Consider the following 18,990-nt stretch of genomic DNA (forward strand, 5'->3'; position numbering starts at 1 on the left):
CCTATCAGTAGGATTTCATTAAATTAATTACTTATAGATAAATTTTTAAAAATACTCAAGAATTACATTCAATTGGTTATGTACTATAGATGACGATCTTTTTTATTTTAAAATTAAACGCTTAAATATACGTTATCTAAATTGAACAGATTTATTTTAAAAATAGCAACAAATATTAAATTATGTATTAGTCCAAAACAATAAGTTACTTAAACGTGTAAAGTGTTTTCAATAGATAATAAGCTTAGGTACTTTTACGCAACAAAAACCAATAATGTTTTCTGTCAACTCAAACTCTTCTTCACACCATTGATCTTTGCCAATGTCGTAGCACCAATATGATCGCGAGTAGGCACTGTAGGCAACAATCTTTTCACCGATTGAAACAACTCTGAAGCGGCTTGATTTCTGATCTCTTCTCACCGGTCTCTTGATCAGCGCGAACTGCTGGCAGTCGGAATCAAAGACTTCGCAGCTTTCACGAGAGGGATAGAATGCGGGACGTGCGATTATGAACAGCTTGTTTCTGACGGCCACTTGTCCGTGATATTCTCTGGCGCCCAGCATGCTCGGCATTTGCGCCCACTCGTTCGTCTCGTGGTCGTACGCTTCGACTGCGCGCGAGTGCGCTCCGTCAACAGTCCCGCCGGAAACGACCACTTTTCCTCGGTAAGCCGAACAAGCCGCGTTGTTTCTTCTGAGCATCATCTCAGCAATTGGTTTGAACGAGCAGTCTTTCGTGTCGAACATTCTTTCAGTGTCACTTGGATTATGGACATAAGCGTCGTTACGTTTATCTCTCCTTTCACCCCCACAAATATATATTTTGTCCATCAAAGCGCAAGCGCAAAAATTTTCCTGCTTCACGTCCTCTTGCGACACGCGCTGCCAAGTTTGGGTGAGCACAGAGTATTTGTCAACCTGTGTTACGGTTCCGAACCCGTTGAAACCATAAAGAAAATAAACTTCTGCCCTCAGATAAACTGCTTTGAAGTGGGCTCGCGTTCTTTTCATTTGCAACGCGTCAGCTTTGGAGGGTTTAAAACTTCTACCGTCCACCTTGTGCGCGTTGGTGAAAAACATTTTTCCGAAGTAGCCTCCGCAGACGAGCACGTCAAACATGTCTTGACCGCAGTACCTGTGACGAGCGGAAAGTTTGCTTTCAACTTTTTTGCTGTCAACAACGTTTTGTAAAATTGCAGCGCGCTCGTCGTTTCCCGCAAAAGCCGAGCTTTCGCGCAGCAAACGCTCCAAGCTGCCGCTCGACAACAAACTGAGACGCACTTTTGCGAAGAGGTCGCTCGCGAAAGCTCTTCTGCCTTCAAAGTCGCGGCTCAGCCAACCGTTGGCTGCGTTGACGACCTCAAGCTCGGAAGTGACATGCAGCGAAGAGCTTGAAAGCACTTTTGCAACCAGAGCAGAGCTCAGCTGCTGAAAGTTTTCAGTTTCAGCGACCACCGTGAAAAATCGTTCTATGTAGCGCAGCAAAGCCTTAGAAAGGTTTTTTAAACTGAAGGTGACAGTTATCTCATAAAAGGCCGCCACATTCTTGAAACTTGTTTTCTCCTTGAAAACTTCGCAAATCTGGTTGCTTACTTCAACTTCACTCAGCAAAATCTTGCTTATCTTCAAATTTGAAACAGTTTTCATATCTTCTGTTTTATGTGCATTTGTTAAAAAATCAATATAAATATTTTTTCAACTAAAAAAGATTGCTCAATTTACAGAGATGTAAAGAGTTTACTTAAACAGGGATGTGCCAGTGTTAAGTATTTTATTTACAACCAGGTTTCAATGACAAAAAATTGCGACCTCTTCAAGTGAATTAAAATAGTAAGCAATGTTGCTAGCCTGTAATGTTGTGTGCAGTTTACTAGTTGCAATAAACCTGGTTGCAAATAAAACAACTAATTTGCATATCTCTATTTAAAAAATCAATATAAAGTAATGGATTTAGTTATTTAATATAATTAAAGTAGAATAGGGGTAGGCAACTTTTTAATCGGCTGGCTGGATCCGAAAAAAAATATTTTTTGGCGAGCCGAGCATTTTGAGTTATTAATCTACTGGATCCAGTATACGGATCCAACAGAATAATAAATTTTTAAAACCGGGTCTTAATTAGAAACTACTATTATTCGGCCAGATACTAATTTTATGGGTCTAATAGATCATTATTGCAAAATCATTTCTTTCACAAAAATTTCACAAGTATGACATTTTAATTGTTTATTAAGTTCTCAGATTATTATATTTATTATAACCCTGAAAAGCACTAATACTAATTTTATAAATACAAAACTATGATTTCTAAAAATTACTTGAGACAAACTTTGACTTGCTAAGTTTAGCATTAAGTTTTTAAATTCTTTAAATTTTGAATTTCTAAATGTAATGTCATACTAAAGTTCATCGTCACATCAAACTTAATGAAAAATAAAATTATGATATAAATGTACTTCTCCGCTTATAACACTGACTGTTCTATATTTGCAACTGTTGGTAAATACGTCAAGTTGTTCTTACTGAGACTGAAAAACACAGTATAAGTTTTAACTTTAATACCTTTTCTACAGAGTAATGTTTATTAGCGAAAGTAACCTTCCTATTAAGTTGGTATTCAATTCGTTCACATGCCTAAACAAATGTAGCATGAATCTGAGAGACAATTCATATTTGAAAAATGATTTGAATTATTTTAATTTCATTTCACTCAAAAATAACTAATTAGCGGTTTTCGGTCCCAAACGTGTCTTATGAATTTTTTAAACAATATAAAAATTTAAAGTTGAGTAGTTGACTGAAAACAGATGTGAACTGCTGTTTGGAAAATGATAAAAACTACTTTTTTTGATATCAATTTAAACAACTCTCTGTTTTTTCAGGAAGACTTTGACTTTTGACTCGTCAATATTTTATTAGTGTTATTAAAATGATAGACTGCCAAAGGTAGATAAGTAAAATATCAGATTTAAATAAAAGTTTTGCTTTGGGTAATTTGAAAAAAGAATATTCCAACTGAGTTTGAACAAAACAAAAACATTAGGACAAAGCGGTGTTTTTATAACTATACACAAATATAAAATAAAAACACTTTCAAACATGCAATCGAAGTCTAATTATTACAATTTGTGTAGTAAAAGTATGGTATAAAGTTTGTAACATTAAACTTTGCAGGCCAGTCATTTTCATCGGCGGGCCAAATTCCATTTAAATTTTAAAAAAGTTAGCGGACCGGGCTTTTCAACTCTGCGGGCTTGATCCGGCCCGCGGTCAGTACGTTGCCTACCCCTAAAATAGAACGACTGTACTAGTTTTTTGTAAATTTATAAATGAGCATGTATTAAGTAAATGGTAGTAAATATTATGTAGTAATTCACCTGCTCGAATTTGTTTAGTTTGAAATTTTTTTTCTTCTTCGGCAACTCTGGCTCTGCAATACTCGACAAAATTTGTTTCATTTAAGTTTTTACAAAATTTTTCAGTTGTTGAGACTTTGCGTTTTTTCGATATAAAATTATTCATGTTTTAACTTTAAAAAAAATCCTGCTTTATAAATTAGCCTTTTATTTAAAAAAAAATTCAATCTGTGCAAATAATTTTTCGTGCAAAATAGTCACTTCTGCAAAAATAACCCTTCGTTCAAAAGTGTCTTCGTGCAATTTTGTTTTCATGCAAAAGTGCTTACGTGCAATTTTTTTCCCTCGTGCAAATTTGATATCTATTTATAGTTTCTGCCTATAATCTATGAAACTCAATGTGGGTCAATTTTACATGAAGACAGTTTTTCACGGAGGGTCATTGTGCACGATTGGTAATTTTGAACTAAAGTAATAAAATTAAGTAAAGTAAAAGAGCTACCGACCGAGGATAAAGGTTAAGGGTAACATTGATAGTAAAAAACAAACAATAAACTTGTAAAGAAATTCAACCCGTGCAAAAGTGTTTCGTGCATAAGTGTAACTTCGTGCAAAAGTAGCTCTTCGTGCAAAATTGCTTCTTTTTGTATTTTTGACACTTACCAGTGGAATGTATCTTGTTGGAACGGGTCAACATTTCACGAGGGGACTAAATTGAACGAAGACAATTTTACACGGCGGGTCAGATTTTCACGAGTGACAGTTTTGCACGAACGGTCATTTTTGCACGAGAGTAAAAAAACAGAAAAAAGAAAGTTATAAAAAAAGAATAAGTAAAATAAAAATAAATCAACAAAAACAATCAGGAGATAAAAAAGTTACTGACCGAGGGTAAGGGTTAGGAGTGACATTGATAGTAAAATAAAACTAATAAATTACTATAAAAAAAAAACAAGAAGAAAGAATTAAAATAAATTAATATAAAAAGTGAGAAATGAAAAGCTACCGACCGACAGTAAGGGTTAGGGGTAACAGTGATAGTAAAAATAATACAAATAATAACTTATAAAAATATAAAACTAATTAAAAAAAAAAACTTACAGATCGAGAGTAAGGGTTAGTGATAACAGTGATAGTACAAAAATAAATGACAATGAAAATAGAACAAAAAATTAAAAGTATAAAAAAAATTCAATTCCTTGAAATAAATTTTTGTGCAAAATTGAACCTACGTCCAAAAGTGTCTTTGTGTAAAAGAACCTTCGTGCAATTTTATACGCTCGTGAAATTTTCACACCTACACGTATCTTGTATCACACACTTTTAAAGCTAAAATATGCTAAAAATATAAACTTTAAAAGATGTTTATTTCTATAAGATATTATTTTAAATGGTTAATAATAATTTATACCCCTTACATAAAAACTTAAGTAAAATTTTTTACATAACTGTAGCTTAATAAATTTTTTTATTAAAAATATTCTTATATATTATTAGTTATAATAAATATGTTTTTAATACTTTTAGATAAAAAAGATACACTTTTTTATAAAATGATTACATTTAGATCGCATTTAAACTTATAACAAAAACTATTTTTGAAAGTATAGTTATAGTATTTCCAAAACATTTTTAAATAATTTAGATATTAAAATAATGTTTTATTAATCTTACAAAAAAATGTCTGCATAAAAACAAAAAATATAAAAAAAAACTTTAATAATGTTTTTTTTTCTTCATTTAATAGAAAAAATGAATTTAAAAAGATTATTTTGATCGTTTATTGTAATCACTTATAAATTATCAGGGGTCTTCAAAAAGTGCACACTACTGTTTACAAAATTTATTTTGGGGTTCATGAATCGTAACGTAAAAAATTATCCTAAATTTTTAAACTTTTACTAGATATTCTGCAGTTGATATTGAAAAATAAAAAAGGTCTGAGTAGTTTTAAATGGTAGGTTTGAAACTTATACTAGGTGTTATAAAAAAAAGGAAATTATTAGTTCACAGGCCGTAAAAGGGGGCGTCAAAAAGCCTAGTTTAAAACTTAAACTAGATATTCTGAAGTTGATAATGAAGAGCAAAATTTAAAGTTTTTGGTGTTTTTAATGGTGAGTTTGAAACATTACTACATACTATCAAGCTTGCCAAAAATTTCGAAAACTTTCTTCAAGGTTTTTATGAATTTTTTCATGGTTTTTATAAGAACACGTTTTTTGGACTATTTGTAGTTTAAAGCTAAGATTAAGGTTAAAAACTGTGCAAAACAATGATAACACATTAAAAAAATACTGTTAAGCTACTATAAATGTGTTTAAAAAAATTAATTTTGATGATGACAAAAAAATTTATTTATATGGTAGAAAATTGTTTCAAATTAAAATTTTCTTACTAAACATGTAATTTTTTTTTTTAATTCCCATTTTTTCAGGATTTTAAGTGAACTTTTTTTACAATTGCAGGTTTCTTAGTGATTTATATTAAAATTCCAGGTTTTTTAAGAAAATTCTCAAATTCCAGGATTTTCTAGGTTTTATTTTGTCTAAATTTTCAAATTACAGATTTTTCCAGATATTTGGATACCCAGTATTATATTTTATTATCACAGTTTAAATGACTATTAACTTTTATATTATTATGTATAAAAATGAGAGATCATCAGTTGCCTTAAAATTCATTAAAACGTTTTAGAACAAATAAATAGAAGGTATGTATAAAAAATTGAAAAATAGTAAGCAAAAGAAAAAAAAAGTAAAAAGAAAAGTATTGAAAAGTCTTTGGCTTATAAAAATAATGCTTTAAACTAACATTTGTTGCATTATACTAAAAAGTATGAAACAATATGTTAACCCTGTATTATAAAAAAAAAATTGAGAGCCAGAAGTCCTAAATTGAAACTTTTGAGTTGATATTGGAGAGGAAAAAAAGTCTTAGTTTAATTTAATGGTAGGTTTAAAACTTATACTAAGATTGCCAAAAATTTTCAAGAAATTGTGCAAAACAATAATAAAACATTGAAAGATATTTTTAAGCTGCTTTAAATGTTTTTATTTAATCAAAAAAAATTGTTCATGAAAAATATTTTTATCTATATGGTTGAAAATCGTGTCAAATTTAAATTTTCTTATTTATTATATAAAAATTTTTTTAAATTCCCATTGTTTCAGGTTCTTTAGAGAACTTTCTTCAAAATGCAGGGTTTTTAGTTATTTTTATTAAAAATTCAAGGATTTTCCAGGTTTTATTTTGTCTGAATTATCTAATTACAGGTTTTTCTAGGTATTCGGATACCCTGTGTTATATTTTATTATCACAGTTATAAATGACTGTTTCACTCTTATAAAGTCATATATAAGAGATCATCAGTTGTCTGATCATTCAATAAAAAGTTTTTGAATAAATAAATAATAAAGATCTACAAAAAACAAAATACTTACAATCAAAAAAAAAAAAAAGAAAAGAAAAGTATTGAAAAATCTATGATTTAAAAAAGTATGGCTTAAATAAACTTATGCTTTAAACTAAAAATTGTTGCATTATTATGTAAAGTATGAAATGTTATGTTAACCTTGTATTATAGAAAACAATTGGACTTTTAGGGGACCACAAGGCTATGATTTGAAGCTTACACTAAATATTTTGATTGATGAGTTGATAATGAAGAACAAAAAAAAAGGTATTCCGCAGTTTTTTGATAAACTTTGTTTGAGTGTGAAAAAAAGTTAGAGAAACCCTGCACTAGATGTTACGGGAAATTTGAATTTTATTCCAGATATTCGCACATTAAGGTGCACAAAATCTTTATTTTGCATTTTAGGGTGCACAGATTTTGATAAGCTTAAAAACCACTATTTTAGATAATTACTTGTAAGAAATATAATTTTATCAGTTACGTATTTTTTTAGGTAAAGTTTTTTTTATTAATTTTACTGCAAGAAACTGTATTTTTATTATCAAGTAGACAAAATGGCTTTTTTTTTTTTGCCTGAGCCAAAGTTGTAATCTAAATAATCAAAAAAGTCACCGAACTATTTTATTTATTTTATTGTCACTGTTAATATAAAACTGATATTCATGAGGCTCGGAGTTAGCCAAACGGGGCGGAACAGCTATTCATTAGTTTGAACATGAAGCAAATTATTTTAACTGCCAAGAAAATGAAGCTGAATGCAGTTTTGATGAAGGAAACCATATCTTCATTAGATGAAGAGGTTGAAGTGCTAATAAAAACACGGAGAAAATAAATTTTAGTACATACATTTAAAAAAACAGTATTTGATTAAGTTCTTTATTGTTTTAATGTTTTAACTGTAAAAGTTTGTTATTGTTTTAAGATTTTAATTGTAAAAGTTCTTTATTGATTTAAGATTTTAATTGTTAAAGTTCCTTATACGTTGTTTTGTTTATTAAGATACATTTATGCTAGGAAATTCTAAAAAGTTGTGTTTTTTATTGTTTAAGGTTTGAACTGTTAAAATTTGTTATTGTTTCAAGGTTTGAGTTGTGAAAGTTCCTTATTGATTTGAGATTTTAATTGTTAAAGTTCCTTATATGTTGTTTTGTTTATTAAGATACATTTATGCTAGGAAATTCTAAAAAGTTGTGTTCTTTATTTTTTAAGGTTTCAACTGTTAAAATTTGTTATTGTTTTAAGATTTTAGTTGTAGAAGTTTGTTATTAATTCAAGGTTTTAATTGTAAAAGTTCCTTATATGTCGTTTGTTTATCTAGATACATTTATGCTCAGAATTGCTAAAAAACTGTTTCTATTTTCAAACAAGCTGTGTTTATAAGGTAATAATACAAGTATAGACGTTTATTACAAGCTGTTTATTACAAACATCAATCATACACAGATGGTTTAAGTGATGTACTGGAAGTTTGATAATAGAATTCAGCAAAAAACTGTTGTTTTTAACCTGTATTAAAATTAGATTGAAAGCTTTATATAGATTCAAGTGTTAGATTATGTATTTTAGAATAAGTCTAATTTAAGAGTTTGATTTAGAAAAGTCAAGAAAACAATTTTGGTAAAAGTCAGGCAAAGTCAAAATTTTTCTCAGCTTGATCAGTGGCAACCATGCTGTACTACATTGGACAATATTGTTTATTGAAGGACAAAAAAGTGCTGAAAATTTTTGGTCATAGAATAACTTTACAGTTATCAAGTTACCACTTGGATACCTTTTAATGTCTTGTCCAGAAACTATAACATTTGTCAAACTTTTAGTTAATTTTTCAAAGATTTTTTCTTTTTGTAGGGATAGGGAGTACTTGGGTGATGTTTGCTGCACACTTTCTTTGGTTGGATTCAGATTTCTTCTGTTTATTAGGCAAAGTTGCCAAACAATCTGGAATTCTAGAAAAACCTGGCAATTGACAATTTATGCTAAGAAAACGTGAAAAACCTTGAAATTGAGAAATGTTGAAAAAAACCTGGAATTTTGAATAAAAACCACTAAAAAACCTGGAATTTTAATCAACTTTTATATGTTAAGTAGTAATAAAGAAAAATGTGAAAGTTCACAACTATGGTCAATGGATTGGTGTGGAGAAAAACCTTTTGGTTATTGAGCCTCACTTTATACATTTTATAAAAAAATTTGAGCAGTTTCAATTAAAGTATAAAAGAAACTTAAGATCAAAGAAAAATTCAATATTATTATCGATTTATATATTTTTAAAAGTTTTATCTTTTAAATGAACTCTAAACAAAATTATATTTAAAAACAAAAAAAATTGGTGTGCACTCTTTTTTATACCCATTTCTTCCAATATTAAGTATGAAAACCATAGTCTATCATGGGCACCACACCGTATCCTCCATTTAGATTTCAGATTTTACAATTATGTACGTTCACATTTTCTAGTTGCTCTTTGCACAAGAACAACCACAAAAAATGCAACAACTACAGAGACACTTTTTCACAAGCAGACAACTTTGCACGTACTAATTTATTTTATTATAATTTTTTTATATCTCTGTATTAATTTTAAATATTTTTTTCTTTTTTTTCTTTAACCCTTACCCTTGGTTGGAAAGTTTTTTTTGTAGTACTTTTTACTTGAATTTTTTTTACTATCACTATTACCCCTTGTCCTCAGTCGGTAGCTTTTTTCATTTAAATTTAAATCTAAATATATATATTTATTTTTTAGTACTAATTTTTGTTAGTTATTTATTTTTTCTACCATCACTGTTACCCCTAATCCTTACCCTGGGTCAGTAACTTTTTTTTTTTAACTAAATTTTTTTAATTATTTTTTAATGTTTTTTTAGTTTTAATTTTTTCTGTATTTCTTTTACTCTCGTGCAAATTTGACTTTGTGAAATTTTGTGAAATTTTGTTTTTGTACAATTTAGTCCCCTTGTGCAATTTAGTAACTTCATGCAATTTTGTCTTTGTGTAATTTTGACCCATTCCCGAAATAATTAAAAAAAAAAACTTTTCACAGAACAATAATAAAAAAAGACTGTTGATATATTGTCATTTCTGTTAAAATTTTGACACAATATGAAGAAAATATTTTGTTGCCAATTTGTTGGAGTTTTGAAAAATTTTCTAGTAATTAGTCTACTCCTTTTTTTTCAATTGATTAATGTCAAATTTACAGGAATTGTCCAATGTACATAAAAAACTTTAAAAATAAATACTACATAAGATTTGTTTCATATTGAGTTGATATTAAACTAAGAAAGTTTCAGAACGACTGTTAAAAGGGGGTAGGTAAAGATAGATTAAGTAAACAGTCTTTTTTTTTTGCCTTTTATTTTAGTCCTTCAGTAAAAAACCAATCAAGTTCTATTATTTTTTACCTTCATATTTCAAAACCTAATTTTGATTTTACTAAAATGTAAAAAGCAACTGCTTGCTAAGTGAAAGATCTGTAAATAAGATCAACTTTGCCTTCTATGGCCTTATTTAATTTTTTAGATTTATACAACATTTAGTACAAATAATTTTTTGAAACGATAATAGGTTTAGCATATGTTTCATGTAACTTTATTTGACATCAGCCAGTTATCACAATTATCAATGCATTTATCAGGACCCATATGTCACTTAGCTTTTAAGTTTTATACTAAATAAAAGTTACAAAAGTAAATATTATTTAAACATATTTTGATTATAATTATACTTCTACAAAACAACAAACTGTATAACCATTGAAATTTTTGTTAAGTTTGACTTAAAAATTTATAAACAAATCAAAAAAAGTTATTTAAAAAGTTTAATAATTAAATCTTTACAGAAATTTCCAAATTGCCCAAAAATTAAGAACTATTGTGTTAAAATCTGTACACTTTTAAATTTTAAGAAAATAAAAAAATAAACATTCCTCCTTTGAATATAGGGTATCTTAAATTTTGTTAATTTTCTCTTTTAGCTTTCTCGTTGGTTTATTACCTTCCATTAAGATACAAAACAAAACAGCTTTAGTGGTAAATGACAAAAAAATATCACTTAGTAAAATAATTATAAATATAGTACATTTGTTGTAATTTGTATTAATAGATAAAAAGTAAATCATATTATTTACTGATACTTCTTGTAGTAATAAAACTAAAAATTAAAATATTTTACTATAAAAAGAAGCAACTCTGACTCAGGCTAGTTTGGTATAACCCAGGCTAGGTTTTTGTCCCTCAGGGTTGTATTCTACATCAAAGAGTTGCAATTCTGTTTCATCTATAAATTTTTTACCAGCCACTAAATGACTTATAATGAAATTTTAACTTTTTTTTTTAATTTGTAACATATACAAAAATTAATCTACTTCATAATTACTTATTCTTGTAAGTTTTAAAAGATTATTTTTTTTATAGTGTTTTTTGGTTTTAACTAAATTTTTACTTTCCATTTATGTACTGTCATTGTTAGATGCTTTCTACAAATTAAAGTTCTAAATCCACTTTTCTATAAGTAATTTGTAAATATACACCATAAGAAAGAAGATAGATATATTTTTTTGTATAAAACTATAGCTTGGGTTGATTAAAAATGTAAAGAACTTATTTTATAACTCTATTATAGAAAGGAATTATTTTTATTTAAATACCATTTGATATTAATATATTTGTTATTAATTTTTTTTTATAATCTTAAAGCTTTACGAATTTTATCTCTGATTATTTTTAAAAAGTTAAATAAAATGTTAAACAGTTTTGAAGATCGTAGTTTTTTTATATAAGCTTAATTATGACGTAATTTTACAAATTTATCAGAAATAGGCTATTCAATTAAAATTAATAATGAAAATTGAGTTAATATATTGTTAGTATCAAATAGGTAGTTATTCAAATCAAAAAAGTCATGTCCTATATGTTTTGTAGAACTTGAGCTTGAGATTAATATAACTAATAAGGTTTTTAAAATTAAATTTTTCCAGCTTATATTTACATGCCCCTTTTTTGTTTTGATAAATCAATAAAAAAGTTATAATTATGATACACTAATTTGTTTTGATTTTACTTGTACTTGTATTATTTTTTTTAGTGTTTTTAAGAACGAAAATGCCTAACAAAATACCTACAAACAAATCTAAAGCAAGTGACACTTCACTTCTCGAAATAGATGGTTAGTATAGCTATTTATATGTTTTGTTTTGTAAAGGTTATTTAAACTTTAGTTTCAACTAATTGTTTTTATCAAAATTACGTAGTTATTAAAGGTAAAAAAAGTGTTTTTTGTAGTTTAAAAATGCAAGAATAAAAGAAAGTTCATTTAATGTAATATGTATTACAAAAAACAAATTTTTTGTTTAAAAAGTTCAACTTACTGTTTGATACAAATAAAAAACTGCTAAAGTATAACTATTTAAAGTAAATACAATATCAAGTAGAATTATACCTATATCAGTTAATTAATTTGTTGGGCAGTTAAAAGAACTTAATAAAAATTTTGAGAAAACTTTTTGACAAATTTTATATATTTTAACAAATAAAACTTCAACATATGTTTCAAAAAGTTATAAACACCAGTTTTTCTAAAGCAAACATTGTACTGCACTTATAATTGTTTTATGGATTATATTTTGTCACAATTTAAAGTTTTTAAGTATAACTTTTCTTTTTTGAATCAAATAGATAACATTTTTATGGTCCAGTAGTAGTTTATAAAATGATGCAATTCCCATTGATTTTATTCACTGTTAATTAGCTAGTTTTATAAGTCAAATATACATGGTAATCAACAGGGTATAAGTTTTGTAACTTTTTGAAAACTTTTTAAAGTCAAATTATTTTCTATTTAGTGTTGTTTTTTTACCAAGTGTTACTTAAACAAAATATTTCAGCAAATTTGTTCATGGTTATAAATTATTGAAAAGTTTATGTCATTTTTGTTTAATTGTTTACAACATCTAAAATTTATATTCATACACTACATACTTTTTCCTTAGTATTGGCCAATAAGTATTCATTAAGGGCATAGGGGGTGAACACCTTTTCTTAAAAAATGTTATCCTATTTTATATAGTTTTTACTAAGCTACAAGATGCTTTTAACAGATTTTAAAAATTCAAAATAATTTTTTAGATATAGCCGGTCAAAGTTTGAGGCAACAATAGGATCCTTATGGGAGGCGCAAACTAAATTGGCAAAAATAGACTATTTCACTAAAAATATATCTTCTACGTTTTTTGAGATAACTACCTCAAACTTTTAGTAAATGTTCTTTGATATATTTAGAAAATTCTGTCAGAAAGATTTTTTAAAATAATTAAGAAATAACATTTTTATAACAAAAAACAAAAAAAAAACTGTATTTTTGTTTATTTTTAGTATAATTGTTTTTTTTAAATAAGGTAGGAGAAGATAGATTTTTAGTGAAATAGTCTATTTTTGCCGATTTAGTTTGCGCCTAAACTATTTTGAATTTTTTAAATCTGTAAAAAGCATTTTGTAGCTTAGTAAAAACTATATAAAATACGATAAAATTTCAAAAAAAGGTGTTCACCCCCCTATGCCCTTAAAGGATAAAAGAAAATATCAGTATACTCTTTCTGCTTGTAAGAAGTTTCTGCTTGACACAACTTTCAAATCAAATTCACATAAAGGTGGTGATTTTAATGTAAAATATTATTAACAGAATTGAATGAGGACGTTGCGAGCCCGAGCAGGCAAAGTCACCATCAAGTTTATTCTGCGGAACAAAGGTTCGTTTGAGCTATTCACTTTTATAAATTATGTAAAAGAAAACATTTCTGACCATTATAAGTTTTTGGTTTTGCTTTTTCTGCTTCAGCCTAAAAAACTCTTCCTTATCTCAAAAGTCTACAAAATCATGTATCTTTTTTACAATGGATAATCTAAACAATACTCTTTTAAATCTTCTCCTAATTAATTTTTAGTAATTTTTTATTAGTAGGATAACATATTTTAAATATTTTTCTAGTATTGATATACATATAGTTCAATACAGCAGTTTTTCAGAAAAAAATATTTTTCAAACAGTTATGGTGTATTTTAGCTTTAATTTAATTCACTTTAATTTAATTAATAATTCTATTATTAGGAGCTGTTTTGTATAAAGACTTTGAAAAATAACTCCTTGTCAATTTAGTTTAATGATTTATTAACAATGTAAATTCTGAAACGAAAACAAGTATAAATATAAACACTTAAAATTAGGTATAGTCTAATTATTCTACAGACTTTATGTACGGATATTTTACCTACTATTTTAATTATTTACAAGTAAAAATCTAAAATTATTGTTTTGAAGAATTTTAATATTGTTATTCAAGTTTTGAAAATTAAGTAATCTTCAATTGGCTGTAATTGTTGTTAAAACAATTAAACCTTTATGTAAATTTTCTAAATTTTAAAACTGCTTTATTGAATAATCAACTTGATTAATAAATTAATTACGTAAATTCAACATAACAAAACCATGTGACAAAATCGTTATAGCACGTTTAACTGTTTCTTGCTCAAACTCTCTCATTAAGTTGGCGAAAACGTTGAATTTTATTGATTCAAATTAATTTTAGCATGAAAACTTGGTTAATTAAAGCAGTGGTATTCAACCTTTTCAAAAACCTTTTTACACCAAACTACTGAAATCCAAACTTTGTGCTTACTAGACTACAAAAAGTATAAACAATCATAAAAAAATTCTATTATATTAAAGTTTTAAGTGTCTTAATATACAAAAAATGTGTTAAGTCTAATTTATTATTATTTGCTTTTTTAAAAGATAAAGACAAAACAAATGTCATTTTAAAAGTATTATTTATTTATCAAAAATTTCTACTTACACTTGAATAATTTATATGTACACTAGTGTGCACAGGTGCACACCGTGAACATCGCTCAAATAAAGCAAGCACAGCTTTTAAACCAAAGAATCGAATTACAAAACGATTTTGAGCATAAGTAGCTAGCAGCAGTTCAAGTTTGATCAGTTGTTCAAAATCCCGCCGCAGATCGTTTGCAAGTTGTGAAATATTAATTTTTTTTTCTTGACAGAAATGTTTTTGAAAAAAGGAAGATCAAAGATCAAGACCAAGTAAATCGCATCACAGAGGTTTGTTTGCGTTTTTCGTGTTTGGAAAATAACAGTTGAGCAATAGTTTTCACAACAACATCTGCAAAGACGTTTTGTAGGCGGCAAATGTTTTGTTTTGTTTTAGACGGTGTTGCTGTATAAAAGCACAACTTTAAAGTTTGGTTTTGTATAGTTGTTTAATTATTACGAGTTACAAGTTCTGATATCAATTAAGATTTCTAATATTTTCTTTAAAGTATACTTTAATATTTTTAAGGCAATTGCGAGTGGTAAATGTAATAAAAGTTATGTTATGTGATTAAATTATGTTAATTATATTTATGTTATTATTTTATGTTAAACTGAGTTACTAAAACATTAAGCAATTATTTTAAGTGGACTTCAGCTTGAAAAAGTACTAAAATTATTATAAGTAACATTTTAATTTAATTAAACATATGTAATCAGCTTTTAAGATATATAGTTTAAATACAATTATTTTTGGGCATTTGTTTTTATTTAAACAAGGGATCATGCAGTCTAGTTTATTTATAAGTCATGATCTCCTATAAATCACTACCACACAGGATATAAGTTTTAGTCTATTTTTATTTGTACTACGGATTGAGTTTTAGGTTTTTTATACTACATTGAATATACAGTTTCAAATTTAATTTAAATGCTTTACAACTTTTTGGTATGATATATTATTATTAACTTTAACTTTACGAAAAATCAGTAAGTTAGATTTTTATATAAATTATTACGGTAAGAATTCATAAGGTACAAGTTGAAGTTTATTAAAAAGTAGTGTTTTTTTTCAACATAATTTTTTAGGTGATCATAATAAAATATGTGTTAAGCGTTTAAGAAAACTGTTGTAGTTTGTTATTTTATTTTCCTTTTGTGTTATTTGCCTTGTTCAACAAAAATGTTAAATAAGTTGTTGAAAAGTGTAAATGTAAGAGTAGACAATAGATGACAGTTTTAAAAGTACCTTAAAAAAGTGTTTATATGTAAAGTTTCATGTATGTTTTAGCTAATTTAACTTTAATTTGTTTATAATTTTCTGACGAATTAAAGATTTTACTTTAGTAATTGAGATTTAAGCTCGCTAAAAAGTCTATTACAAATATAAGAATTAAGTTTACCCTATTTCTTTCGGAAGTTTATCGCTTGCAAGCCAGAATCGCAATTCTGCCTATTATCTAGGGTATTATTTTTCTTCATAAGAATGGGTTCAGACCCGAGGACGCCACTGTGACGATCGCTCGGCTCTGCTGTACTACTCTTAGACGGAGCTGGCGGTCGAAACTTATCTTCTAAGTAAGGGCATAGGGTGGGGGGGAATTTTGGTTTATGATCTTATTTTATATAGTTTTTTACTAAGCTACAAGATGATTTTTACAGATTTAAAAAATTCAAAATAGTTTTTTAGATATAGCCGGTCAAAGTCGGAGGCAACAATACGATTCTTATGGGAGGCGCAAACTAAAATGGCAAAATTAGACTATTTCACTAAAAACCTATCTTCTCCTACGTTTTTTGAGATAAGTACCTCAAATTTTTAGGAAATGTCCCTTGCAATATTTGAAAAATTCTGTTTGAACAGAATTTAAAAAAACATAAAAAATTAAAAATCTATAAAAAAAAAACAAAAAAAAACAGTTTTTTTTTGTTAATTTTTTTATATAAAATTTTTAAATTTTATGTTTTTTTTAAATGGAGGAAAAAAAAATTAAGTTTTATTTAAACTGTATTAATATACTCAACAAGTTAGAGTTATTAATTTAATAATTTCTGTTTAGAAATGATTTTGAAATTATGTATTTATTTTATTTTTAGACATTGTTTAATCTTTTATTCATATTTATTCATCTTATTATTCATAATATACTATATTTTCTCCAAACTCCTTGAAATTTATTAGATCAATGTGTTTTTACACATTTGTTTCATCAAAAAAAAGCTAACAGGGTTGCCACTCGGTCAGGAAAAGTCAGGAAATCAGGAAAAGTCAGGAAAAATTAGAAAAAATTACAAAAGTCAGGAAAAAATGGGGGGTTTTGAAAAAAGTCAGGAAAAGTCAGGAAATTTGATAAAATTAAAAAAAAGTCAGATTTTGTTAGTTTAAATTTAAAAAATACCTTGTTTTCCAAAGCCTTTAAGTGGTAAAAGTTAATTAAAAGTCCTTTAAAGTCAGAAAAAAATTCCAAAATTTTCCTATAAATTTACAAAAATATTTAGTTTTATTTCCAATGCCTTCAGCTGGTATAAATTAGTAAAATATCCTTTACAAAACTGCAAAAATTTTATATTAATATATTGAACAAGTACCCTACTTGAACAAGCAGATTTTGTAAGCTTTTTAGTATTTATGATCTGCAGCAAGGACACTTCCATAGTGAAACTGTGATATATACACAAAAGTTTATCTAGCATAATTTTAGAATCAAAGAGTTTTTTGTTCAAGTAAACAATTGAGTTCTTTATAACTAAGCAGTTAGTTTAGTATTTGATGTAACAAGTTAATGTGTATACTTAACCTCTTTATAATTTTTTCAAATTTGTTTAAATTTTTTAAATAAGTTATAAGAGAGGTATATGCCAAGATTAAATTTACATATTATTTTTATTTTTTGTAGAGTAACTCAAGTTTTTAAAGTAAATAAGAGTATATTTATTTGTTACAAATTTTATACTAAATGATAAGAGGAAATATTTTATACAACAGATATATAGTTTACTATTTTATGTCTTTTTTTACAGTCACTTAATTATATTCTTTTTTATTTTTTATTTAAGGATTTTATATTAAATAGTTTGGGTAGTATTTTATTAAACTAAGTGAACAATTTATATAAGTTAAACATGTTTTAAGTAAATACTTTTTATTACTAGATATTTTTAACTTATACGCTAAATTTTATTACTAGATTTATTTTACAACTTATATGCTAAATCTGACTAAAGTTTACTTTTTTAGTTAAATAAATAGCTTATTACTAATAGAGAGTAAATTTATTTTTCGTATTAAGGTGTTAGATTAGAATTATTTGTACAGAAAACTATTACTTTATGTATTGGGTTTTTAGACTCAGACTAACCATTGTTATTTTTTTCAGATCAGTATTTAATTGTTTTTTTATATTTTAATTATGCCAAAGTTTACATATTTCAAGAATTCTTGGCTTTTTGAAAAAGATTTTTCTGAATGGCTCATTAGAGATGATGATGATAAAAAGAATTTTAAATGCAAGTGGTGTTCATGTACCAGGGTTGCCACACACTCAGGGAACTCAGGGAATCTCAGGGAATTTTCAAAATGTAGAAAATCTCAGGGAAACTCAGGGAATCTCAGGGAAACTCAGGGAATTTTGGCACTTTTCTTTTAACTCAGGGAAACTCAGGGAAGTTTTGATTTTTTCTCTAAATTTCAGGGAAGTTTTTGAAAATCTCAGGGAAATTTTTTTCTAGATCTATAATGAGATTTAGTTAATCCAGTTTCAATATTTTGTTCAAAAGTAGTAATTTTTATTATTTAAGTGGTTATTTAGATTTTTTTTAGCCTTGCGGCTAGTTATCTTGAGCAACAGCGCTTTGCTAAAAATGTTCCAAATAAAGGTAATGCTTTGAGCAAGTTAGGAGAACAAAAAAGTAAACTTACAAAGCAACTCAAATGTTTGAATGAAGACTATGACAAATATACTGCAGATGCCAACAAACAGTCTGATTTAGAAGCAATGAAAGAATTATTAGCAAGAGGAATAGCTGCTAAGGACAACGCAAATAAACTTGAAAATAAAATTAAAACTATTGATTTAGAAATTGCATACTTAAAAAAACAGTATTAAGATTTTTTTATTAGGTAATGTGAAATTGTTTTAAGATCAAAATTATGTTTTCAGTTATTTAAAATAGATTGTGTATGAACATCTAAAAGACATAAAAATTTTTTTATTTTAGATTATTTTGTATCAGTTGTTAGGTATTAAGCTGTACTTTGATATGAGATATTTCTTTAGCTATTTCTTTAAACTTTCTTTTTGCAGGTTTTTTACAATAATGTTAAGCTTTTAAGTTTTATTTACTGCATTCAGAACAGTTGCTAGGAAAGGCATACAAGTCATAATGAAG

The 18,990-nt window shown here is 26.9% G+C and overlaps 1 protein-coding gene across 1 annotated transcript; it reads right to left on the bottom strand.

The window, feature by feature from the left end:
- Positions 1–228: 228 nt before the first annotated feature.
- LOC145843205 (kelch-like protein 7) lies at positions 229–1,650 on the bottom strand. The gene has a single exon (XM_082950663.1). The coding sequence runs from the start codon at positions 1,648–1,650 to the stop codon at positions 229–231; it is 1,422 nt and encodes a 473-aa protein (XP_082806789.1).
- Between the last annotated feature and the right edge of the window lie 17,340 nt (positions 1,651–18,990).

The sequence above is a fragment of the Thalia democratica genome, chromosome 8, assembly GCF_965202585.1.
Source record: "Thalia democratica chromosome 8, ktThaDemo2.hap1.1, whole genome shotgun sequence".
In the NCBI taxonomy this organism is placed as follows: domain Eukaryota; kingdom Metazoa; phylum Chordata; class Thaliacea; order Salpida; family Salpidae; genus Thalia; species Thalia democratica.